At 41.7% G+C, this 26,997-nt stretch overlaps 1 protein-coding gene across 1 annotated transcript in view; it reads left to right on the forward strand.

The window, feature by feature from the left end:
• The window catches only part of LOC102083872 (sodium channel protein type 5 subunit alpha), a 194,471-nt gene that overhangs the window by 157,226 nt on the left and 10,248 nt on the right, over positions 1 to 26,997 (forward strand). Inside the window, exons 18-20 of the mRNA XM_065055229.1 lie at positions 2,123 to 2,296; positions 17,655 to 17,777; positions 24,077 to 24,358. Coding sequence (XP_064911301.1) covers positions 2,123 to 2,296; positions 17,655 to 17,777; positions 24,077 to 24,358 — 579 coding nt within the window. The remainder of the gene's footprint in view (positions 1 to 2,122; positions 2,297 to 17,654; positions 17,778 to 24,076; positions 24,359 to 26,997) is intronic.

Below are 26,997 nucleotides of genomic sequence, written 5' to 3' on the forward strand. Positions count from 1 at the left end.
GGTAAATTATGCTGCATTTTCTCACATATCAACACTGTGCTTCAGTATTTTCAGTGTGTTAGAGGCATCACTCGATGGTTTTTTGTCTGTTATTCTGGGGTGAGATCTTCCAAAAACTGAGTTTACCTGTCTACATCCCTGGGACATGCTAAGTTCTTAAGGGAGTTTAAAAGCCAATATATATTTGTGTGTGGTAGTTTAACCACCAGAGTATATCTATAGTTTACCACAAATGATCCAAAGCCTCTTCTTATGCATTTAACCAATAAGCACCCAAACTGGGAGCCTGTGTTTTAATAGTAATTGTAGATACCACTCCATGTATCCAGTTTAATTCATTTTTAACACACAAAGCAAAGCAGAAGAAATAACCCTTAATGATGTTTTGTAACGCAAAGATTTCATCTGTTGCCACCAGGCAAAATATGCAAAGTGCCAGAGTTTTGTCATTTGGGTAATAAGTGCACCTGAGGCATGCAGGTAGCATCTTTATCATCCTTTATTAAGCTGCTTTTTTTCCGAATTCGTGACTTTAGACTTGACTCACAGTGTGCTTTTAGTAGACAAAACACGATGTACTTTTTGACAAGCTAGTAGAAAATAGGGAGAGCAAAGGAGGGAGAGGAGGAAATCACTATAAATAGTTTGTTGTTATTTTTGCAGTAATTGCAAAGTACAGCAAGTCATCTGACAAAGTGAGTGAGCCCCTACAAGAAGTGATAAACTCCAGTCTCTCTGTGTATTGTTTTATGTGGCTTTCTCCAACAGCTCTTTCACACTCTTGAAATATCATTTTTGAAGGCAAGATAGGAGACCGAGTTGCAGTGAAAACGTCACCCCAAAGTGTGGGGACAAATGGACAAGCTTTGGCACGGGCTGCCAGAGCTTCTCTTGTCAGTTTAATTACTGTTCCTTGGCAGGCAAAAGAGCAGTGTGACTGCTTGAGTGACAAGTAACACGCTTCTTCTATCTCCAGGCACTGGGTGTTTGCTAACTTTTTGAAGTTCCTCAGAAAGTAGCTACAGATCTTGAAATATGTAAATGCAGATAATTAAGACGATTAGCACAGACCTTCTCAAATTATGTTGTTTCTGGCTGCCAAGTGCTTTGGGTCACGCAACAGGATGAGGGTAAGATATCGAAGCTTGGGTCATCCAGGCTACAGAGATATGAGAGCAGTTTGTGTGATGACAGTCGCGAGAGTAGCTGAGGACGAAGATCATAACCACTGCTTGACTTAGAAACCCCACAACGGGATGTATATATGCAACCTTGACACTAGGATTCTGCCTTTGATTTGATGTACATTATAAAGTGAAAGCTAAATATGACGCAATTTTATTTGTTTTCTTTTAGTAGGCATATTGTTTTATATCTTTAATATTTAAAGGGGTTATTAAGTTGCTTGTACTTGATACAGATACTGAACTTCCTTTGATGATGCCCTGCATAAGATTAGAGAGACAGATGAGATGGGTAGATAGATCCCTTGACCTTTAAAATATAATTGTTCTGTTAAGTGAATAATGATAAGCATTTATTGAGGCAGATAGTTGTAGCTACCTGAAATGTGATGGCTGAACAGAAGCCAGGGAACTCTGGCCCTCTGTAACACACGTGTAAGCAGGTTAATAACCCAATTTGTCATCATTAGCAATAAGATGCATTTGGCTAAATGTAAAGGTTGGATTCTGCCTCCTAAAAGCAGGTGTCCTATGACCTGGGACATCTGAGGTGTCCTGATAGCAGTGGCACAGATGACAGGACCTGAGGCAGGATGTCCTTGGGCTGCTTGGGGTGGCCCCTGCTCACAGATTCATGTTTTCAAGTTTAAGATGCTTGAGCAACCCTTAACACCCAAAGGATGTCTGATCAGTAGAGGCTGGAGAGAGAGACAGCTGAGCATATGTCCATTATAATGGAAAGCTGAACAGGTCTCTTTCAGGTTAGGGTCAGTCCTATTTGTGCCTGTGCACTCATTCTGATGGTAACATTAAGATATATCAGAAATCACAGACAGCATGTGATATCCCGTCAGATAATACTATACACCTGAAATACAGCACCGATGCTTTCTAACACAGCTTAGAAGATGGTTTTCATCAATTTTTTGTACTTCCAGGCTTTTGAAGATATTTACCTTGAAGACAGAAAGAACATAAAAACTATGCTGGATTATGCTGACAAGATATTCACTTACATCTTTGTCTTGGAAATGCTCCTGAAATGGGTGGCTTATGGCTTCAAGAAGTATTTCACCAATGCCTGGTGCTGGCTTGACTTCCTAATTGTAGATGTAAGTATCATTTTGGAACTATGATGCTTCTTGTGTTGGGCTTTGTAATGCATAAGAACGAGCTGTTGTTCATCAGCTTTGTTTTTGCAAAATGACAGCTGTCACTCATTCTGAACAACAACCTTAGGCAAACATCCAAGGAGATCTGCAGAATTGGTATATAACCGTGCATCCCCAAAAGTCAGCGTGCCAAAGCAGAGATCACTGTGTTGTTTATGCAGAGGTGTCACCCTGCTAATTTGAGTCACATTCCCTTCTTGTCCTGAGGAACTCGCTCTCTCTTTTAGCATTTGACATTTCCTTCCACACTCACGGATAGCATGAGGTCCGATTTCCCCCGACTGCTCCGCACATGACCTCGACACACAAGTCGTTCAGCAGATTAGAGAAGCTGTCCTTGGCGAAGTTTCCCGGTGAGGCTGCCAGGGGCGCGTAACAGTATGTTCAGTCCTGTCTCCCAAGTATTTATCAGTGAAGGAGTCCAGAAGAAGGTGTGAATAGTCCTCTTGTCCAAGTAATTTCACTATTACGAAACCTTACAAAATACTCTAGATCCTTGAAATATCACAACGCTTAGTTCTTCTGTGAGGGTAGTTCTTAAAAATGAATAATAGTTTAACAAAAGGGAGCTCATGCCCCAGGAGTGTCAAGAGTGTCCGGCAGAGAGCTACAAGATGATGAGGAGTCTGGAGCATATTTCTTATCAGGAAAGACTGAGAGAGCTGAGTCTCTTCAGCCTGGAGAAGAGAATCTGAGAGGGGACGCTGATAAATATCTCCAGGGTGGGTGTCAGGAGGATGGACCAGACTCTGTTCAGTGGTGCCCAATGACAGGATGAGGGGCAACAGAGACAGGCTGAAACGCAGGAGGTTCCATCTGAACATGAGGAGAAACTTCTTTCCTTTGAGGTGCCAGAGCCTGGACCAGGCTGCCCAGAGAGGTTGTGGAGTCTCCTTCTCTGGAGACATTCAAACCCACCTGGACACATTGCTGTGTGATCTGCTCTGGTGAACCTGCTTTAGCAGGTGGTTCGAACCGGATCTCCAGAGGTCCCTTCAACCCCAAACATTTTGTGATTCTGAGTGTTGCTGGCACCAGGCATGTCCCCTCTGAAGTTTCACATTGCCTGGATGTGGGATCTGCCAAATTCAGGAAAAGCCAGCAAAGAACAAGCCAGCCAAAAGCCAGGACAAGCCCCATCCTCCAGACAGGGTTTAACATTTCATCACAGTCTATCACTAAGGAAGCAATTATCTCCCTGAGGCCATTTCTTATAAGCTTGAGGTATTAATGTGGAAGGCTGGCAGAGCTCTGCCATGACTGTAACTTTTTAAACTTTTGATAAATTATTTTTCCCCATTTTACATCTGAACCTAGACTCAGGGGACAGCTACACTTTCTTTGGCCCTAGTCCAGGAAAGCACTTCAATGGGACGATTTACTTGTTTGAAGTTATGGACATGTCTTAAGTGCACTGCTGGATCAGAGCCTTTGGAAGCTTCTCCAGAGCTTTAATAAATTGATTTATGACAAGGAAGTTCTTTACATAAATTGTAAGTCATAAATTCTTCTTTGCATACATGCTTGGAAACCTCTTAAAGGGAAGGCACTCATTTTTCACAGATCAGCTTCAACAGAAGAGGAAGGCCTGTTTTAATTATCTAACCACAAAATTTGAAACCACTGGTTCCTAAGTTATAGTCCAACCCTGAAAACAGTGCTCCCTGTGGTTTAGGTCGAGTGACATAGCTTTTCTTTCCTGGTTTCTCAGTCTGTAGAATGGGACTAATAGGACTCCCCTAAAGTATGATATTGACTTTCAGGTATTTGTTATTGGAGTTATTGTTTTAATAAACTTCTGAAGATTAGAAGGGCTGGATGAGGGACAGATACTGTCACCACTATAAGCAAGGGTCTTCCTGATAGGAACAAGCGTTTGCACTATGAATTCAGTGAAACAGTTTGGAGCCCTGCTTCATCATTTACAGTTCAAAATGAGTTCCACTCTTGTTAGAAATATGTACTTTATATGGTGGATTTCAGAAGCAGCCACAGGTGGGCTGGGGAAAGGGGCTTCATCTCCCCCGCCACCCATCCCGAGCAAATATGACATAAAACAACATTACGGGGAACGGGGTTCAGAAGCCCCTGGGACTCCCCTTATCCCCAGCAAATCCACCCCAGAGCCTTCTTAATGACCTAGAGTTTTTTATTTTCTTAACCCACATTTAAATGTTGTTTTTGCAGGCTCCAAATCTTGCCAAAAAGTTGCTCCATCCTTGAGTTATTTCACTTATTAACTGACTCTAGGAAATCACTTGCCCTTTAGTGTTCTCAATGAAAAAAGCTTTTCCCTGTGCCCCACTCTTTTCTTCAAAGTCATATCCCATTCCCAATGCAGATTATGAGAACCCAGTACTGTATTTTTAGTGGGTTTAGCAGATGATCTCCTACCCTATTGCTCACACACCCTGCCACTCTGAATTGTCAAAGTGACATGCTTTCTTTTTTCCAGCACACTTTTTACTTCAATTTACATTTTCTTTTTCGTCCTTTGAGAACCAAATCACTGCAACTGAGCTGCAGAAGGGAGTGAATGGGTGAATTAGCTGCTCCAAAAGAAGCAGATGAACCACTTGTCTGATTTTGTAAAATTTATTTGTTTAAAATTATTCACTTAAAAAATCCTGATCTGCAAATTATTCATTAGGAGTTTGGTATCGGTATTCAAAATTCAAGCTGCGATGGTTGATTTTTTATTGGACATGCGAAACCATCTATCATCTGTGTTTTCTCATTGCACAAATGCAACTCAGAATCCTTTTTCTGATGTGAATAATTCATAAAACTAGCTCAAATTTGCAAGTATTCACTATTTCTAAATGGAAAGTGAACCCAGAGAGGGTAACAGTGTATTGCTGCAGATTTTGTTGGTTTGGTTTGGTTTTTTGTACTTAGCCTGCCTTGTGATAGACCTTTGACACTGATTTTGGCCTGTGGAACAGCAAAGGCTCCTTCTCACAATTGTGGATTGCCAATGAAGATTCTGTCTTGCAAAACCTGAACATCAAAATGCACAGTAACCCACAAACTGGGAGCTATTTTTGCTGGATGTAGAGTCCCTAAAGGATGATCTCTCATAATGGGCTTCTCTGCATCTCATAGAAGTGTGTTAGTGTAGTAAAGCCATAAGAGAGTGCTTTTAAATACGTTTCAATACAATAAAGTCCTATCAACAGCACCGCAACAGATTTCTTTGAGAATAATCAAACCACAAAATACATTTCAACTGAGGGCACCTGGAAAAGATGCCTTAAATGTCTGTTGAACCTTGGATTTACTGAACAAAAAGCATTAACGTACATCTATACGATACCTCCCTACTAATAGCAAGTATACTGCTAATGTAACCCCCTTCTACACTGCAACTATATCTTCTCTACGCACGTGAATTGGAGTGCTGGGCAGCCAGTCCATGACTCTTTTAAAATTAGGGAAAAGCAGAGCGTGCAGTGTGTCTGAAGTGTAGACAGACATCAATATCACCTTCAGGAGTGGTGTTTATTCACAGTCCTCTTTGCTAAGATGCACAGGCAAATATTTTCACAAAGAATAGATATTTTCCAAGCATTCATGCGATCAAAACCTCTCCGTACAAAGCAGATTAAACAAGGAGCCTGAACTTGGCCAGAGATGGAGGCACATGGCATTCAGAATGCATGCATGTTTATGAAAGCTGCTTTCAACCAGGCGTGTCCTGCAACAGGGTTTTAAAACAAGAGACAGATAAACTCCACCATTCGTGCATGCTGGTGTCGTGTTTGATGTTCACTTCAATTGTTTCTTCTGACCTATAAACATTATCTTGAGCTTATCTAGTTTGAGCTTCAGCCAATTAATCCTGAGCTATGTCCCAGTCTCTGCTGACAGCGAATGGATTATTCCATCACAGTGGTCAGTTTGGGAAAGGCATGAGCCTGGAGCTTAGCATCATTTAAAGACTGGAGGTGTTGCATTCAACAGCTTCTGTGCTTGCTGATCATGCATTGAAGGCAGAGGGGAGAGACTGGTACCCTATAGAAGCTGTCACAAGAAAGCTCTCGGGAAAGGGATGTAAAGTCTAACTTGTTAGTAAGAATGCTCAGGAAGAAAAGTCACAGCCAATTTCATTGCATGTGGCATACACAGAAAAATCCTCTTAAGCGGGCACTAATGTCATCTGATTATAAAAGTCCATTATCACAAATCCTCCATCTCCATTGCAGCTTTTGGGTTCGATTTAATTGACCAAAAGTTAGCCCCAATCCAGGCTTAATAAAAACTGGTGGTCGTTCACTGACTTGAGATGAAGGGAGGTGAGGTTCTCTCTAATATTGTCTCATCTTTCAAGATTTGATAATTGTGAAAGCTATGGTTTTTTTAGCAATTGCTCTTTTAAAGATGCTGGCAGCCTCCTTCCCCTTCAGCCATCTCCAGCAATGGGTCCTAACGCTACATCCTGCAGCGAGGAGGGGATGGTCATATCGAGTTCTCTGTTTTTGACGTGATGCCCCCAACAGTTTCTCTCCAGCTGAGTCACCACGGAGAAAGATTCTTCCATTCACCTTTGTGGCCCTGGAGGCAGGGGCTCACAACAGCTTGAAGCAACATACCTGTCTGCAAAATAGTTCAAGCAAGGCTCAGCAATGGATTTGGAGACCAGACATCTCAGATGAGTTATTCAACAAGTCCAGCAGGCAGGATCTTGTAGATGCTTCTGTGGAAGTAGAATAATACGTAGGTTTCTCCCCACATACCTCTTGTGAATGGTTATAACAGAACATGTTTCTGTTGTTTGCCTGGAGCGGCTGAGTTTGTACCTAGAGCTCTGTGTTGCCCACTGAGCAGCTTGCCAAATTTCCTGTCCGCTGCCAAATTTCCTGTTGGTTCTTTGAGAACTGCTCATGGATGTTTAGTCATTACATGCATCATCACTCTCAAAGAATGCTTAAAAAATGCAGATATTATGTTTTCCAAGAGAGTTTCCTGGAAAGCACTTGCTCTAAGATTTCTGCTTTGGAAACTTCACTGCTAGACGAGTTAAAGAGCAGATAATAATATTTGAGTTTGAGATGAACAATTTAAACCAGTCTTTCCATCCCCAGTTAAAAATTGAATTGAATTAAATTATGCCTTTGTGTCGGATTGTCTTTAAGTGACAATTAAAAACTTGCTGTGTGAAGTAAATATTGATGGCTTATGATTATGCTAATTGTTTTTTCCATCTGTATTCCCTGTTGATTAGCAAGGTGATTTCTGTTTGCTTTACCAGTAATTACACAATCTGCTGTAATGAGTTGTTCTCAAACAGCACTGAAATCCAATTTGTATTCTTGGGAAATTACCCTAAAAGCATGCGAATTTTCTGTTCAGAAAAGTGCACAGGAACGGAATGACAAAAATGCAGCCAAGGTAAAGTAAAAATAATATAGCTTGTCACTTGGAGGAGCATCTTATGAGAGAATTTATTAGTGCTCTCTGCAAGTTATCAAAAATCCGCAGGTTACAACAGGGTGCTATTAATTCAGAGCTTGTTTTTTGACTGGTTTTCTCCCAGTTCCTCGAAGCAAATGCTCATGTGGGATTTTTGAAGATTTTCAGTGCACATTCTTTCTGGGCCTGTGCTGATGGCATAAACCTCTCAGAGAATTAATAGGAAAGAGAATCCCTCTCAAGAAGGCAGGGAGCCTGGTTTGGGGAAAAGAAAGAAAGAAAAAAAGCTCATTTAATACATGTTGCCTAATTCAGGATAAGGGGAAAAAAAAATCCACATGAAGATAAGTGGTTTTACTGTGTGTTAGCAGGTCAGTGGAGGCCGTAAATCTCCCCTCTGCCTCCCCATGCTTTATCTCAACATAACACATGCAAAAACATCGAAATGTCTTGTCTTATCTTGGTTTGCACCTCATGTTAGTTACTGCATAGATGCTAAAAGGAGCAACTGGGCTTTGCCAAGAGGAAACGCAAGCTCAGTTTCAGACAAGGCACAGCAGGACAAAACATGCTGGAGCTGGAGGAAAATGGACAGTAAATGAAGGTGAGGAGGAAAGTCCAGTAGTAAGTGTAGCTCGTTGCCTGCCTACACCTTGTTAAACGGTTGCAATATGAAGAATTACAGCAATTACTGAAGAATTTCAATTACTGAGGGAGAATTTCAACTTTTGAAAGCGATGTAAAAAACCATTCTCAACTCAGATTGTGCTGAACTAGGTTTACCAACCATTTTTATTTCTTGAAGTTATTTGATGATGGAGCACATTTAAATGTCCCTTTTTAGTAGAATATGCTTGGAAAGAATATAATGAATAAAACCTTGAGCTCTTGCATGTATCTTGTTTGACCCTTGCCATTGCTGTGAGTGGAGCAGCCAAATTCCTTATACAGAGATGTTCTTCCTTGCATGGAGGACCAGAGCTGGGACACAGTGGAGACAGAGCTCTCTGCAAGGACAGAGAACGGTTGTCCTACAATTCCTGGGGTAATGGTTTTGAACTATGAGGGGAGAGTCAGGCTGGACATGAAAAAAGAGATTTTATACGACGGTGGTAAAACAGTGGCCCTTGTTGCCCAGAGAGGTGGTGGATGAACCATCCCTGGAGACATCCCAGGCCAGGCTGGACGGGGCTCTGAGCAACCTGAGCTGGTGAAGATGTCCCTGCTCATGGCAGGGGTGGCACTGGATGAGCTTTGAAGTCCCTCCCAACCCAAACTATTCCATGTTTCTATGATTGCTCTGCCTGATGACCAACACCTTTGCAATCCCAACAGTTGCAGACGGCAAAACCTCTTCCCACCACCCTTGTAGCTCTGTCTAGAATGGCCATAGGCGGCTCAAGAGACTGGTGGCAGGAGGAAGGAAGAAGTGAAGGGAGGGATACAGCCTGTAGAGGGGTCAGGGCTTCTTTGTTAGGGGAGTGAGAGATCAAAGGAATTGTGTTGAAACTTGAAAGCTCCAGTGGTGCAGAGACTTTGTGCTGGCCTCTTACCCTGGTGTGACTGGCTTTGGTCTGCTAAGGCAAATGAAGATGAGGACTTGTAGTATGTAGGATTCCTACTTGTACTATTGTCCATTCTGGCAGAAATCATGGAACCTATAATTATTTGGAGTCCCTCTCCATCCTAGCATATTGAATGCAATACCAGGTTCAACTCAGCTTCAAAAATCCAACTAAACAGAGATGATTTTCAGGCTAAGGCTGTCATATTTCCCACATCGACTTGGTATTTTTCATATTGATTAGGAACATCTGATTAAGTCAATGCTTTAGGGAACTGACCCAATGCAGAACAGCACCTTGTGGAAACCAAACAAGGGCAGAGTCGATGGGGCTGAGCTCCCAGGCAAATGTGCTCTCAGTAATTACTATGCAGACCCCTGGCATTATAACGCTACCTTCAAACAATAAATAATAATCAAGTATATTCCCGTCTACTCCTGGCAACAACATTCAGCATCAAGAAGGTACCCTGGGATGAATTATGTGGTGGGTTTGGAGATCTTCTTAAGGCTACAATATCTTTCCTCTTCAGCTGTCCTAAATCAAGGGTGTCTCCTCACAGCATCTGGATGAGAAGCAGAACGTAGCTGATGATGAAGAAATCCTTTTGCTCTAAATCCAGGTAGAAATACCAGACTTTTCAAGGCAGCTGCACCCACACAGCCACCGCTGCTGCAACAAGGAGAAAGACCTTGGGTCTTGGCCAAGATTTGGCTGACCATGGAGTGTCACCTGTTCCCCTAAAGTCACAGGAATCCTTCTGCCATCCCTACCCAGAGCTGATAAATGGACCTGGAGGTCTTGCAAAGGTGTCTGTTTGCAGTGAAAAGGTGAATTGAGACAGGCTGAAAATCCATTTGGAAAGGGTAGGGGTGGGAAAACTGCAAATCAATAAGTCAGTTTGCCATCTCGCTGGATATAAGCTCGCAGCAGCAGGTCGTTCGACTCACCCTCAGAAATTAGCTGAAGTTTAATTCTTGACTCACAGCCAGCCACCTTGGGATTTGACTGGAGCTGTTAGAAAAGCCTGAGCAGGTGTAAAGGAGGTGACAGATTAAGAGAACAGCAAGACGTAAAGAGGTTCTTCTGGAAACCGCCAGGAAGCAATTAGGATGCAGGAATGATTTATTCAAAAGCATTTAAGCCAACAGGAGTGGCACATGCTGTTTGCATCAAGGCTGCCCTCTGAAAAGGAAACACCGCCTCAAAAAGCATGGACATGAGGACCAGGAAACAAGCTGAGAAGATGGAATACTAACAGAGTTTCACAGCCTTGGTTTGAGTATTAGATGGGGGAAGTAAATAACTAAATTGAAGAACAAGAGGAAATGTCCTAGGAAAATAAATAAGTGGATGATGTAAAAGTCTTTTTAATCTGAGTTATAAGAAGTACCATCAGGCTTTCCAGGAGATAATTTTTGTTTATAATTAATGTAGGCACTCATGTAGCCCATCATATTATAATACACGAGAGCACTCCACAAGCAGTAATGAACTCGGCTGCCGGTGAGGGAAGCTCTTCATTAACTCATTTGCAGACGCGCTTTCATCTCCATGCCATGGACTAACTCCAGAGCAGTGCGTAGTCATTACCTGAATGTGAGGGTTGTGATTCAAGGAAATGGGTAGCAGAGGTGGGAATTTGGTTTAGGTCACCTTAGTCTCTCTCTGGTGTCCTAATTTTAAAACCTTCCTTTAACTTTATGCCCTTCATTCGTACCATACAATTTCTGGATTGGCAGGTGCAATCATACAGTGAGGCATCTATATGGCAGAAAATACAATGTCAGAGGGAAAGGGTAAAGAGATATTTTTTAAAAATAACGTTATAATAAACCTCTGCTCAGAAATGTTAGATGCTAAAGGGAATACTAACCTTCTTACCAGTCCTTTTCACCCAACAGTATATCAGAGTGGCAATAAGTTCCATGTACTTCAATTTATATGCAGATTCCACTTTCCCTGTAGTTTTTCCAGTTTGCATTTGGGGTATAGACCTAATTTTGTTCCTTATCAAATCAAAGGAGCAACTTGGGACCACAGGCCTGGCTTTTACAGATGCCGGGCTGCTGCTCTGGCTGTGCAGATCTGCTCTTGGGGTAACACTGTCCTTGGCAGCAGTGGACAGGACAAACCACACTGGACTGAAAGAGGCACCCACAGCAATCCAAGCTCTCTTTCTTCTACTATTCTTTTTTCTGTTAAAAAAAGTACAGTTAGAGAGGGGGAGACTCTGGTTCCTGGGGCACACAAAAAGCTTTTTGAAAGCACCGGGGACCTGCATTAGCAGAAACTGCTTATTTAAATAAGTGGCCAGAGCTTTCAACCCAACTGCTGTGTTCCTTTTCAAATGTCCTTTTTTTTTTTCCCCGCCTCCCTCCCCTCCAATTTGAACAAGCAGGTTAATTTGATGAAATCCCTAGCTGCATAAAGCATATGCTGTTGCCCAAACTGGGAAGGTCTCTTCTTCTCCCCGAGACAGCAGCTTGCAGGGTATCACTCACAGCTGTCTGCTGCAGCAGGCAGACATTTAGTAGCTGTTCTCATTTTTCTCATGGGTTTTAGGATTTATGTGACCAGCCAAGGAGGATTTTTACCATTGCCCAGGCAGAACTTCTTGTTCTCTGGGCTCTGCTGTTAGTTCATCTCAGTGGAAATCTGGTGTTAATTCAAAAATGTCATCAATGTCGAGCAGCATCTGCCTTGGAATGGTGCTGCTCAGGTCTGCTTCCAGCTCAGTCCAGCGGGTGCTCACTGTGATGTGCTTTTAGGCTGGTGGAAAGAAATACAAAAAGGAGAAGAACGGCCTCAATTCCAGCTCAAACCCACCTCCTTGCTACGAGAAACACTGTCAGCTTGAGGTGAAGCACTGCCCCAAAACTGCGCCCTTCAGATTATGCCACCAGCATCATTTCATGGCCAGGGAGCCTGTGCATGCTACTGTTATGCTTTTAAGATGTATGCATATAGGAAGGGACCCCACTACAGTTACAAATGCAACAGCTCCTTGTCAAAAGGAGTCTGTCATCTTTTGATTAAAGACCATTTCCTCTGTGTGTACTGAAAGGAAGCTGCATTATCGCACTTCCTACTTTGTTTTTCTACAGCCTTAAAATTCCCTTCTGACAGCTTTACTGGGGTTTCTGTTGGTTTACAACACGGATTTCTTAAGTCACTGTCAGATAACAAAGACATATATAGTTAATGTATAACTTTATCCCTGTGTGTTCTTAATTAACAATTTTAATTGTTAAAAAAATGCTGTGTATCTCTTAACTGATTAATTACTGTGAGCACCCACGTGAGCACACTGGGGACCTCACACTAGATGGGTGACACCTGAGTACAAACAAATGAGTCGTATTTCTCATCTCAAGAGTGACAATCTTCCACTAGTAAAACAAAAAAGTGGCAGTTACTGAAAAGAGAAATTCCTGTTGCCTGGAGAAGACATTTTTTTTTTGTCAAATATAATGTAGTGGTGGATCATCAGAATAATTCAGAAATTCAGGCTTTAATCGCACTAGAATATATTAGGCAATAACTTTGAACAGTTATCAGTGAGGCTATCCTCTCTTCAGAGACCATTGCCTGTGTTCTAGTCATCTAAATTAATTGATTCTTCTTGATTTTGCCCTGGAAACACATATGAATATCTTGCAATGGAGCGCTCTAGACCTGAGCTGCTAATGCCACTAAGCCACGTAGATGATGGGAGGATTCAGAACGCCAGCCACCCATGATTGGGATTTCTAGTGCTCAATGCACTCACAAGATGTAAAATACCACATTTTTTTTCCTAAGCATAACATGGAAAAAGCTATAATGAAAGCTGCGGGTTTCCTTTATCTCTCCCTTTACCCAACTGCCATACAAACTGCTGTAAAAATCTATATAGATAAACTTGTGTGTAGGAATGTAGAAATACAGAAATGCAAGTATATAGATAGAATATTTTATAGATATTGTCTATATAGATACATAGATGGATCTAGGTATATATGGATAAATATAAATTTATAGAAAAACTATTTCTGGGCAAAGAAAGTAAGGAAGAGAGGCAACAAACTTTTCTAAATGCCAGGATCAGAGAGAACTCAACACTCCCTGCCTGTTACGATAGCAAGAAGAAGGGAAGGTGTGTAGGTAACATCAATGTGGCTTTGCCTGGAGCCTGAGCTTTGCTGGGAAATTCTACCATTGAGCTGGGCACCAAGTCCTGACTGTTTCAGGGTGTAATAAATTTTGGGAAGTCACTGAGAGGCTAAGGATGAGCTCTTGTTGGGCTGTGCTGAGGTGATCTGAGGAAAGCAAAAGGGAAGAGCTGCCACATGAATGAAATCCTGACCTGTGCAATTGGTGAGAATTTTGCCGTTAATGTCTGTGGAGGCAGGATTGACTACACTGATTTATGAGGATCACTCCCCACTTTAGGGACCCTCATTGTGGGCCAGATTGTACGTTGGGGTTCACGCTAGATGGCAAATCGCAGTGATCGACATCATGCTGGGGACTTCAGAGTCACCAACTAAACGGCAAGTCAAGGGGATAAGGAACAGTCTAGAACTAATACAGAGGACCTTATTACTTGATTAAGGATAAGGAAAGTTTAAATGGAAACCTCTGAAAGCTTCTTAGGAATCCTTAGGATTCGCCTGCTATCCACAATGTTCCAGTGCTGCCTGGTCTTCAGAGGTATTTTTTTCCTGAAAAACCTAAAAACTATTCACAAAGATAAAAGATTGGAAATGTGTGCCATATTAAGAATCTGGAGGTTATTTTGACCCCGGAGGTGTCTTCTGGGTGCCAGCAAGTTTTTGATACCAAGCAGAGCGCCAAGTAGAACCTCAGAGCAGCTCTGGGCTGCACAGCCTTGTAACGGGAAAAAAGAATGTAACAGAAACAGCTGACTTCACCTTTTGCTGTGGTTATGTGGGGCAGTCAGCACCGATTTTGAAAACTGCTTGATTTTTTTCCTAAAAATAGCCTTCCGGGTCACTTTTAATCAAGTCCAAATGGCCAAGTCTCTGCGTTAGTAAATCTCCTATGAATAAAATTTGACGGATATACCTTCAGAACCAACAGCCGAGCATTTAAACAAGTTTTCCTAAGCTCAGCTCTGACTCCAGCCTTGTAAATCATTGCCACGTATTACACAGCTTTGCGTCCTAATCCTCTGAAGAGATATCTAATGCTGTGTAAATCTGTGTCAGGAGGACAAGAGCACCTGTGATGTGTTTCAGGGTGACACTTACGACACTCTAAAGAAACCGGTAACCCACTCAGATCCGAAGTCTGGCCTTCTAGGATTTGAAGAGAACATTTTTTGCCTTGGGAGAAAGGCAATTTATAGAATATAAATCTGGGATGAGGGAAGAAGCATGCAGATGCATGAACCAAGGCAGTTTGAAGACCTTGAGACCATCTGACTTGCAGTCATTGTGGGTACACCTACCAAATAAGGGTGTTGGGTGGTCTGTATTTCATTAATTTTCTTTTAAATCTCTACATTCATTTTAGAGATGATGAGTTTCCCTTGAAATGTGTGAGTGTAGACATCTTGGCTCCTGTCATTGAGCATGCCATCTTAGAGCTGGTTTTCTTATACCTCCAGCCTGTCTGGATAGGGAGCTCCAAGGCTGTGAGTGGTTAAGGCCATTTTCTGCAGTAAACTTTCTACCAAAGACAGAAATATATGCCATAGTGTTACTCCTATCATGACATCTCAATAGTGCCAATTATATTACAGTTTTAAGATGACTTCACTGAATAGCTTTAGTACAGAAGTATGCTGCCTATTTGCTTGCTGTTATTAGACAAATCCATCAGCCCTTTCTCCTTACTTAGGCAACATCAGGTCAATGGGGAGAGGGAATGAGAGGATAAGGTTTCGAACTACATGTTAATGAAGCTTCAGAGTACAGGGTATAATCAAGGGTGGTTAGAAATAGGGAAGACAGAAAATGGGTGCTGCCTCGGTTTGGAAGCATTGGTGAGTTTAAAATGGTTTTGAAGTCAAACCCAGATTTTCATCTTTAACTGTGAGCATTGACTGAGCAGGATTTAGGTGAAAGAAGCATTCTAGTGAATATATGTCAAACCTATACCATTACTTATGCTAAAATAACGTCTTAGGTGTGCTCATGTCATGTTCAGATCTGCTCTTTTAGAGGTGGAAGCGAAGGCTTCACTGGTGACTTTTACCTGCCCAGTGTCTGAAGGTCCTAAGACATCAGACCTTAAATCTGGTTTGCCTGTCCATTGTGATGTTCTTATAGCACATTCACCACTAAAACACGGAAGTGTTTATTAAGGCCTTCCTTCCACATCAGACAATGGGTCTGTACGTGGGAGGTGAGTTTGTGTCACACCGTGTTAAAGAGTGACATGTTGAAATGTGACAGTCAGCCTCTGTGCCACTTTGTCATCCACCAATCTGGGCTGTCTTATCCCAGCAGATATCCATCCCGCTGTGTCCAGCCCAGGCCTGGTGTCTCTGAGACCTCCTGCCCTTAGGCTTGCTGTCACCCACATGCCACAATAAAGCCATCAATAGGTAAATAATTTAACAAATTGAGCAAGTTTTACAAAGATGCTTAGCTGTGCAGACAGCACTGGTACATACGTGAATGCATATTCAAGAGAAAGGTCCCTCCGTAGAGGACATTAGCTTGTGACTTAGGGAACCAGGCTCATCTTATCCTGCTTTATCACAAACCTCCTGGGCGAAACTGGGCTGGGCGGCCAACAGTGGGGTTCAGAGGAAAAATACCCTAAAATAAATAGGAAGATTTTCCACTAGAGCTAACTGTCTTCATGGGGGGAGCCTAGAATTTCCTTCTACATTAAACAGCTATTTTTTGTATAGCGTAGAAGAATCCCCAGGTTCAGACTTCCTTTCTATCTTTAAAGTGACAATAAAGCACATTCCTTGCAGGCAAAGTTTGCACACTCATATTGTGAAGCACTGGAACAGGCTGCCCAGGGAAGTGGTGAAGTCACCATCCCTGGAGGGGTTTAAAAGATGCGTAGATGAGGTTCTTAGGGACATGGTTTAGTGCCAAAGTTGGTTAATGGTTGGACTCAATGACCTTGAGGGTCTCTTCCAACTAAAATGATTCTATGACTAGTAGGTGTGAGATAATCCAGTACCATGATAACTGAGGCTGTGAAAACAGAGTAAGATGGGAGTAAGGGATCTGTGATGAGCAATGTGCATAGGTCTCTCTTTTCTAAGAAAGTAACGTTTTATAACAAGTGGTGATTTATTTTGTTTCCCTTTCAATACATTCAGATTGGCAGGAGAGCTGATTGTCTCTCACTTCCTGTTCCGTAAGAATTCAGGCTGTGAACACAGATTTGGGTGTGAAAAACCCAGTTGCTCTGTGGGCTTTTTAATCTCACTGGCAACCTCTGCTGCCATTCAGTTCATCCAGACTGCAGTCCTGTGCCTGGTGGCATTAACATTTCTGACCAGCTGGGAACTACAAAAGCTCTGAGAACATGAAGAGCATTGGAACCCCTCCGTGCTTCCTCCAGTTTTGGACATGGATAGTTTATTTCACAGAAATAGTCTTTAAGAGGTATGAACCTCAATGCTGAACACCCGTCAAGTTTTTTTCTGCCTTGAAGGCTGTGCAGAAACTAGAAAAAGTGAAAAAGTTCAGAATCGGAGAGCCATGCACATCATTCTTTTAGAGTCTATGGTACAAAGTCATGTTTACCAGCAATCTAGAAGACTCGTTTCTAATCAGTAAGTTTAAGATCGGTAACTGAATGGTAATCCTACTTGTTTTTATCTCTGCTGGAAGTGGTAAGATCTTACAGATGCTTTTAGCCAGAAAGTCCTAAATTGTAACACTTACGTGAATCATCCTATTTTCAGTAGTGGAAGATACACAAACCTTGAGGGGTGTACAGGAAACCTACAGCATGAGCATCATCGAGGTAGGGGTTCGTAATGGTGATCTCTTTTCTCACCCACCTTGTGCAACCTGACATTAAGAGGTTTTCTGCGTGCTGAGTTAAAAGAAAAACAACGTCTTTGAAAGTCTCTTTTCCTATAAAGTTTGCATTAAGGTGGAAACAAAGGTTTTGTGAGTTGGTAAGAGTTCTGTGGATGTGTGAATGTAAAAACTTCCTATTTTTCTGTGTTGGTCTAATGTAATGGTTTCCATTTAAGGAACTGTTGTTTTTTTTCCCCACTGTTCCAGCTGTTTCCAACTATCCAGCTGTTTCTTTTCAGGAAGGAAAGTCAGAAGAAAAGGCAAATGGCAGGACTGTACTAACAGATTGGATTTTTGCTTTGTGTCTTCATTCAGGTCTCTTTAATAAGCCTCATAGCCAATACACTTGGATACTCTGAGATGGGTCCCATTAAATCCCTCAGGACCCTCCGAGCCCTGCGACCTCTGAGAGCACTGTCACGATTCGAAGGGATGAGGGTAAGAACAGATAAAGCATCAGTCAAAGCTCAACTGTGTGACATCAAGCATGTAACAGGGAACAGTTGCACATGGCTTTGTCTTCATTCTGTCTGCCAAAGGAAATGGATGATAATGCTGTATCAAAACAACAAAATCAGAAATCCCTCCTTTGTCTTGATTGCAATTGTATCATTAGAGCTTTATCCTCTGGTGGATTTAACGATAAACTAATCCTGCTGCCTAACTTGTCACATTGTGCTTTAAAAAACAGATTTTTGGCTGAGGAAGCATCTGACTAACAATTACCTCTCAATTATAAGGCGTATCAGGGGAATAACCAAGCTACAAGTTTGCTCCTTGCTTGTGACATGTATTAAAATGACACTGACTGGGAAAGTTCTTAAGGACTTTTTCACTAATAATTAAAGCAAAAATTAGAAATGCTAAAGATATGGAAAGCAAATGAATGATTATATAAAATCTTTCATTTGAACAGATTGCGTTTTTAATACAGAATGTCAGGATTTACATTAAAACCATGTAGCTCATGTTTGTTGCTCCATATTGGGCATTCACCTCTTTCCCTTCATTCCTTTGCCGGCGTGACTACATTCACACAGCATACAAGTTTATTTGTTAAGCCTACCTGGTACACTAATCAGTTATTGTTTAGTTAAGCACTTTATTTAACTCCTTGCACCATGCATGACCTGCAGATGACAACTGTGTTCTGTACAAACAGAGGTTAATGCTAAATGTGCAGATTGCTTAGCCAGATAAAGCACATAAAACATGATGATCCCAAATCTCTCTACTAGGGCAACAAAAAATGCTACAGCTTTCATATTGAAGTATATTGAGGGTAAAGCTTTCCTGTAGACAAAATTTTTGTCTGAATCATCAGCGACTAAAATGTGTAGTTCATGCACTGAGCTCCTAGTAAGTCACTGTTCTCATTGCAATACCCTTGTAGTAAGACAGACTGAAGGCTGAAGAGCTTAGTTGTGATAACCCAGGAAATATGGTGATAGAGCAACTTATGAAAACCCTGTACCCATACTTTGCCTGTTGTGTGGATGACCAGAACTGGGGATCTATGTCTTTGTCCTGCAGACCTTGTGATTATCTAAATCATAGTATTTTTGTGGATGAAGATCAGACAAATCTTGTTGCAGACCACTCTCCTCTGTGTTAATACTAAGACAAAAAGATTCAAGAGGCTCTGTTCATCTGGGCAACCAAAACTTAATTGTTTTGTTCACCACAGTCTTTTTCAGTAAACACAGGAAATATTTCAAATATTATTCACAAAAAAATAAGCTGCAGATCCTCAGCTGGCACAAGGTGATGTTTTACTACTGACATCAATTAAAGCTCTCACTCTCACGATGTCATCTAATGAGGTTCTCAGGGACATGGTTCAGAGGTAGACTTGTCAGTGTTAGGTTAATGATTGGACTCGATGATCTTAAAGGTCTTTTCTAACCAAAATGATTCTATGATTCTATGACCTCACTCCAAGTCTTTATTAAACATACATAAATTGATCAAATGTTGATATCGGCAAAAGCTGCACTGGTTTAACTACCAGAGTGGTTTGTGCACAGACTCTCTCAAATCAATTTAAATCTGGCTTATGAAGGCTTAGCTTCTACTGGTGGATTTGCAAGTTCAAGCAAAAACCCTTTAACGTATTCTAAGATGACATAAGAATGTTCACCCATGACTTTGCATCAGTTTGACTAAATTGGATTCAAACCTGAAAAGCAGTGGCAGACTAGTACAACGTATCAGAAAAGTGAGGCTGAAATAGGAAAGAAATAATAGCCTGAAAATTCCTCATCCCTGTCTGAGAATAGCAAGAGGATGGCTTGGAGGAGATCCTATGTGGTGTAGACACACACATCAGCCCAGCAAATTTCCTTCCTAACGTGCTCCTACTTGTAGGTCTCCCTGGTCCCTGACTCAACACCCCTTTCCTTCCCTGTACCTTTGCTGCAGATGAAATATATTCAGTCTTTCTGAGCTACTGGCGGTAGTGAATTAGCTTGTAAACCGTGATAAAGTGTAATTGAGAATACGTGCTATTGGAAAATCAAATCATTTTATTTTTAGTTTGTCTAACCACACTTAACACGACTAGGGACAGTTAGACCTTTCATTATTAGGAGCTCATATGCTCCAAAATGCACAGGAAAATTGCTAGCGTAGTGATAGATTATATAATGATAATGTCGAGAAGCAAACACTGACAGTAAGAAAATGATAATAGTTTGCTCTATTATAATGTCTTTTTCTTGAATAACTGAAAGATCTCTACATGGCTAGAACATGGGTAAGAAGTTCTCATTTATACTGCAGTAAGAGACTTACTTCATTGACGCCATACCTAAATTTTGGAAACGACTGGTCCTGAGGCAAAGGCACAGAGTTGTGCTTGGATGACCAAGAGGACCTTTTACCATCAGACTTTGGTCCTTTCCCTGTCTTCAAACCAGCTGGGACCTGTCTGAGTTTGACACAAGTCTCAGCAGCTCCCATCCCATGAGAATTTTCAAAAAAACATCTAAACTGTTGCCTTCCTGCCCTTCTGTCCCAAAAAAATACTGCCATAAGACCAGACTCCCACCTGACAGTTACTGTAGACCCTGGGGGTGCCATGCATGTGCCACCACCCTGTGTCACCCACCATTTCCCAGGCCATACTTAGAGCCCAGCTTAAATTAACTTAGGTCTGCCTGTCCCAAATCATGAAGTCTCCCATGTCTCCTCATTTGTTGTCCATCAGGGAATTATTTCAGATGTGCCACTTCCCTGCAAGTTTCTTCCCGGCAAGGGAGGTTGTTGGAGTATTTCAAAAGGAGGAGTGGGATGATGATAGACCATTTAATGTGAAAATGATCCTAGGCAAAGTCATGGTGAGGCTGCTACAAGATAAATGCAGGGAAGGAATAGCATAATTAATGCTAGCTAGCATGATTTCAGGGGAATAGTTCTTGTAAAACTGATATGGTCCTTTGATTTGATTACAAATTATGCTGATGATGGTAACTGTGCTGATATAATAGCCTCAGATTTCAGAGAAGAATCTGATACCACAGAACACTGTGATGAAAACATGAGCTTTGTACCAAGCCAAAATAGTTTAATTTAAAATGGGTGATGGATCTCAAAAAGTAACTGTAAACAGTGATGACACTGTAAATTTGGTGATGACTGTGTTGGGGCAAGGGATTCTTCAGAATAAGAACTGTCCTTAATCTGGACTTTAACGGCATCTGGAAGAAAATGTAAAATCTTTGCTGACAACACACAAAGCAAGCAGAGTACTAAGTGGTATTGCAGATAAGGGATTTATACGGACTGATCTGGATCACAGTGAAAAATTGATCAATCGTACAACATGCATTTTAATAAAACCACAGACACCGTACACCTCGGGAGGAGGAAAGTAGGTCACTCTGGGGGATATTTCTTGGAAAACAGCATCTTGGAAGGACTTAGGGGTTGGAATGACTGTTCAATGGGACACAAGCTTTTTTGGGAAGGTCTGATAAATGAGGTGACTAATACAATCCCTCAATATGCAGGGAAATAACTCAGCAAGCAGAGAGAGAGGGCAGTGCTTCAATACTGGAATTCCACGAAACTGCTGGAAGTGGGGTATTACAAAAGGGAAAGTCTCTGCAGGGATCTATGAGCATTAATCAGAAATCTGAAGGAACCATGACCATTAGAAAGAAGCTCTGTTTTTTTAATTACCCAAAGCAATGATGTTCAGTGGTAACTCACACACAGTGCAGACAGGGATGATAGGAGAAGATTGTCTAACAGCAGACAAGTAGTGCCTCAGGTTCAACAAACACAGCCTAAAAACACAGCGCCTGTTTCTAACAGTGAGAGCAAAGGACACCAGGAACAGATTGTCTAGTAATAATGATTTTAGCCTGTTATTTGACATCTTGACACTGTAAATTAGATGTTTTTGCAGAAGTTATGCCCAGGCTTGGTTAGGAGGTACAGCCTGGCATTACTGCAGAAAGTCTGGTGGGCTGTGCTGTAGCAAAGGGAAGATTAACACATTGTGCGAGTCTATTTCTGGATTTAAAATCTGAATCAGGTTTAGCTGAGAAAATGGCCCGTGAGGTCAGGAGAGCTAGGCCACCAAATCTATACGTGGGCCACAAGCTCTAGGTTTGCACCATTGTGGATTAAAGTGTAGCTCAGTTTCTAGGCTATGCTTAAAGAAATCACCAGGAAGATGGTTTCACCTATAAAGGCATTGGTGGAAATCGAAAGGCATGAAACCTTTTCTTCTACATGGCTACATATGTTGTTGTTCCTAGATGCAGCAGAAGTGTAGCTCTTTCCTTGGCAAGGTTTGCAGCTGAACTTTCAACATGAATTTATGATAACAACTTACCTTTATGTATTCAGGTCTTTAAGTCCTGTCACGTGTCTCAGTGCAAATCAAGAGTCCTTCCAGCACACCAAACGGCATCCTGCTGGTGTAAGAGCAGAAGCAGTGAGAGAAGAATGAAACCCCTTGTTAATAATTCATTCGGAGAAGTGTTAGAGGATTTGCTCCAGCCTCATGTCGTGTTTTGTTATCTACAAGCCGTTGAACATAATTCAGCAGGAGGAAAAAAAAAGCAGGATGCGGGCACGGCCGTGCTGAAACCTGGATGTCTGTGTCCTGTCACAGGGCTTGCGGGTTGGAACTGAGTTCAGTGGCAAATCTAATACAAGTGCAGTGGCTTTGTGCTGCATGGATTAAAGTGGAACAAAAATACTGTCCCATACAGCAGCAAATGAAACCCCCTTTGACAAGGGCCTAGGCTATATCTAAATAACCCCTTGATTTAGAAATGATGTGGCACTTTGGTTAACACTGCAAATTCAGTCGTAAAACGAAGTTAGAAATTTATTAACATCCAAAACTGAAAGATAAAAATAGCAAAAATAAAAACAAACAAACAAAAACAACAACAACAAAACACACACAAAAACCCAAAACAAAACAAAAAACCCCCCACCAAACTTTAAACAAACTGAAAAGTCATTAGGAACAAGATTATACAGAAAAAATATATAGTCAAGAGCTTTTCCTATGTGAAAATTAGCTTCATTCATAAATGCACAAAATATAAATCCGGGGTTTGAAAGATCTACCTAATTTTGTATTATATATTGTAGATGAAGCTGCTGCTCTACATACATGAAAACCATTTTACTCTTCCTGGTATTTTTCTTCCTCAGCAATGCAAAAAAATTATGGGGAAACAAATGTTGCATTATTAGCTTGTCAGAAAATTGGACACTAATACGAGAGAAAACAAGAGCTGACATTTTCCATAATCAGATTCACAATTGAATAAAATTTAATTTTTATGGATCAATATCACCTTGTCTCAGTTTCAGAAATGTAGAAGGAGAAGAGCTTAGCGTCTGCCTATGATTTTAATCTCCAAAGCATGAGATAGAGATGGAGAGTAATCCATGTAGCGGGGCTCAGGCTCATGTCTGCAGCAATGCTGCCGGGCAGTTTTGCCTGGGCTGTGTGCAATGGCAGCATCTCCAAAACCTGTGAATACCAAGAGCTGACATAGAAAGGGAAAAACTACATTTTGTCGTAGTGTTCTTCTCTCAGAAAATGTATGGTTTTACACAGGGGTTTACAGCCCTTCCTGGGTTGGTCTGTAGGAGCTGCAGAGGATGTAATGGAGAAAAATAATGCTTTTTTTTTGGTTGTTAAATTAGAATGGCTTCACTGTTTTAATCATGTGTACTGAACAGAAAGTCAAAGTTGGTTTAGCACAGTATGTTTCAATCAGTTATTATTTAAATAAGCAAAATTTATCGCAGCTAGAGTTCACATCCCAAGAACTACAGAGGTTGAGTTCAGTAAAAGATTTCAGAATTTTTTTCTCTATTTTGAGACACTGTGATGAACCCCAGCCATTTCCAATTAATCATACGATTATTAGAGATGGTTTTACTGAAGTGTATTATCCAGTAGGATCTGAGAGGTCATGATGACTTCGCAGATTGCTCCTGCATTAAAAGGTTCCACTTGAAAAAAACATCATCCCATAGGTGGATGCCAACAGATTAGCTCTTCAATTGCAAGAGTGAAAAAATAATCAAGTATGGAGCCTTTAATGGTGGTCTGGCTCCTAAGGTAGTGTTAGTAGTTATCCACCTGTCACCATGTGAGGGTTCAGCCCAGTTAATTGAGGGTGCACAACAGCTCATTATTGAAGTGTCTGTGTAAGTGCTGACATTAATTCTGTGTTTTCTCTCCTGGTTCACCCAAGGTGGTTGTCAATGCCCTCGTGGGAGCCATCCCTTCCATCATGAATGTTCTGCTTGTCTGCCTCATCTTCTGGCTCATCTTTAGCATCATGGGAGTGAACCTCTTCGCTGGGAAGTTTGGGAAGTGCATTAATAAGACAGAAGGAGATATGCCTTTAGACCCTAAAATTATTAACAACATGAGTGACTGTATACTCTATAATGTGTCAGGCACATTTTACTGGACGAAAGTTAAAGTTAACTTCGATAATGTTGGTGCTGGGTACCTGGCTCTGCTACAAGTGGTAAGTGTGACCTCCAGGAACTATTAGGCAAATGTTGCTTGTTCCAATTGAAATAATCGGCTTATAGGCTCAGGTTAACCTCTATGCTTTTCTGGGTTTTTCAGCCTTACCCATCAGGGTAAAAGAGTCATACTTGGCTTATCAATTTTGCCTAGAGATATTGATGGCAGCTTCTGGTTTTGAGTTTCTGGTGCATCACTAATGTAATCCTCTGGGAGGTAATTGGACTATTGAAGTGAATTAAAGATCATTTGGTCAATATTGTAATCCAGAGCAAAGTTCAGTTCCAGGAACAAAAAGTCACGCTCCAGTTCATGCAGAAAGAGTGCACTGGCCTTCCTGAACTGCCCGGGATTTCACTATACCCTGCTGCGAAAAAGTGAAGTTACCGTATCTTCAGTAACTCAGCTGAAGTTATTGCTTAAAGCTGGGATCACAGAGGAATCTTAATTTACAGTCCTGTGCTCACCTTCCTTGGAGATGTTTGGGAAGGACACTGGTGCTTCTCATGGTTCCTCACCTCATTTCTACCTGCTAAACATAATTAGTCATTTTGAACCTAACTATGAAACATGGTGGTAATCAGAGTGGTGTAACTCTGTAAAGCCTGGTCTCCCTGGAAAGGTCATGAGAGCGTATCAGAGAAGTGACTGTTGAGGATGAAGATGATGGTAATAATTGTTCTATAAAGACAGAAGTAAGCCACTTTTGCAACCTGTTTCAGCAGCAAATGTGGATAAATGGGTTGTATGCATTGATATTTACTTGTGATGCAGCACAACCTAATGGATGGAGCCACAGGAGACTCCCATCTTCTCAACCAGGTTCTGTTGCTGGCCTGCTGAGTGCTTTTAGACAAATTGTGTTTCAGTTCCATGGGGCCCTCATGTAAAATAGTGGTGATTATGCTTGCTTCCTTTGTGCCTAATTTGCTCTGAAACCTGGTGACGGCAAGGGCTGGATATGCTCTAGGAGTGTTTGCTGTGTTGGATTTTATGTACGCAGAGTGAAACAAGTCCTGTATCCTTGGACAGGAAAGCTACGCTTTTGAAGCATCTGTGATGGCATTCCTTGGTTCTGTAAAAACTTGCGTGGTGGGAGATCAGTTCTCATCACATATAGACATCCACCCTTTGCAATATAGTAGGGTACTGCCCCAAACTCCTGCCTGCCCTTCCAAGAGGGCATGAGCCTCCCACCCGTCCCCCATCAGATCTGCCAGACCTTCTCCTTCCTGTGATACAAATTTGCTTTCTCCCAGATCTTTTTTCCTCTGCCACAGTCTCATGAAATAGCTGCATCAAGTAGTTTTCTTTGCTTGTAGAAATGCATATCCTTAAATATTCTTTTCCTGGTACACAGACACTTGAGTTTGAGATCTTCGGACTGCTGTCCATCGAGTCTTTGCTTTCATACCCTCTGGAAAGCAGAAAGGTTAGAATGGGCACAATCACTTTTGGTTCTTTCCACTGAGAGCAAGACTTTTATCTTTTGCATGTAATTATGATATTCAGCTCACACGTGCAGGGTACATTAATTCACTTTGAACGTCCTTAATTAGATTTCCCGTTCTATATAGTGCTTTCTTTGTCTTTTATTTAAACATCTAATCTGGCTGAGCAAAAATTTCCAGGTTTAAATTATCACGCCTCACCTGAATCTTCTTATCTCCTCTATGACTGCATAACAGATGCCTGGTTTGTTTGGTGGAAAAACTCCATCAGAGTAGTATTTATTCCATCACCATTTCTTTTGTAAGACTCGCTCTCGCTTTCTGAAAAGCTGCAACTTTTCCTAAACTGGCATTGTCTAAGGAGTATCCTGAAGTGCTCCCTTCTACTGTTCTGCAGCATCAGTTCCTGGGCACTTGACACTGGTGACACTGGCTGGTTCAGCAGGTGGGACTGCCTTCTGCTTGGATCAGTGGTGGCAGCAAAACCATAACTGGTCATAAGGTGGATCACGGCACGTTTATGAATGGATGGTCTAGTGCTGCTGTTTTTCAGCTGAAAATGGACTTGATGGCCCTGCGGGTTTCACTCAAACTTGCGATCCTGTATTTTGCAGCAAAGAAGCAGCTTTTCCAGCTGCAGAAGTACAAAATAAGTGCCATAAGTGTAGAATCTGTGCAGGCTGGACAAACTGATGATGGTAGGAAACGAGGGATTCCTAAAACCTTGTCAGTTCCTATGGCAGGTGCTGGCTTCTTCCAGGAGGAAGAGCAGGAGCCAAATGTCATTAGAGGATTGATTTTAACTCTCAGCCTGCACCTGGAGCTCTAATGTCTGCTGCTAACAACAGTCTTAGGCAATAAAGTGTAAAGATGACACCCACGGAGAAGGGGCCCAAACATCTGGATCTCTTTTGCGAGACTCCAGCCGAGGGGTGTCGGTTACAGGTGCTCCTTGCCAAATGTCCCCCGTATGGAGTCGCGTTTCATGAGCAAACTACCATAGGAACTGCAGGGGATCAGTTAACAGGTCAGCTCTCCTAAAGAGACAGACACATCGATGCATCTTCGTGCACGTTGAGACAGTGCAGAGCAGTGACGAAATGAGCGTTTTGGTTAAAACCCTCCAGGATCCAAAACATGAGCTCTTAAGTGGGACTTGTCTTTTGACTGTTGACATTTCCAGCTG

Source organism: Columba livia, chromosome 2, assembly GCF_036013475.1.
Source record: "Columba livia isolate bColLiv1 breed racing homer chromosome 2, bColLiv1.pat.W.v2, whole genome shotgun sequence".
In the NCBI taxonomy this organism is placed as follows: Eukaryota; Metazoa; Chordata; class Aves; order Columbiformes; family Columbidae; genus Columba; species Columba livia.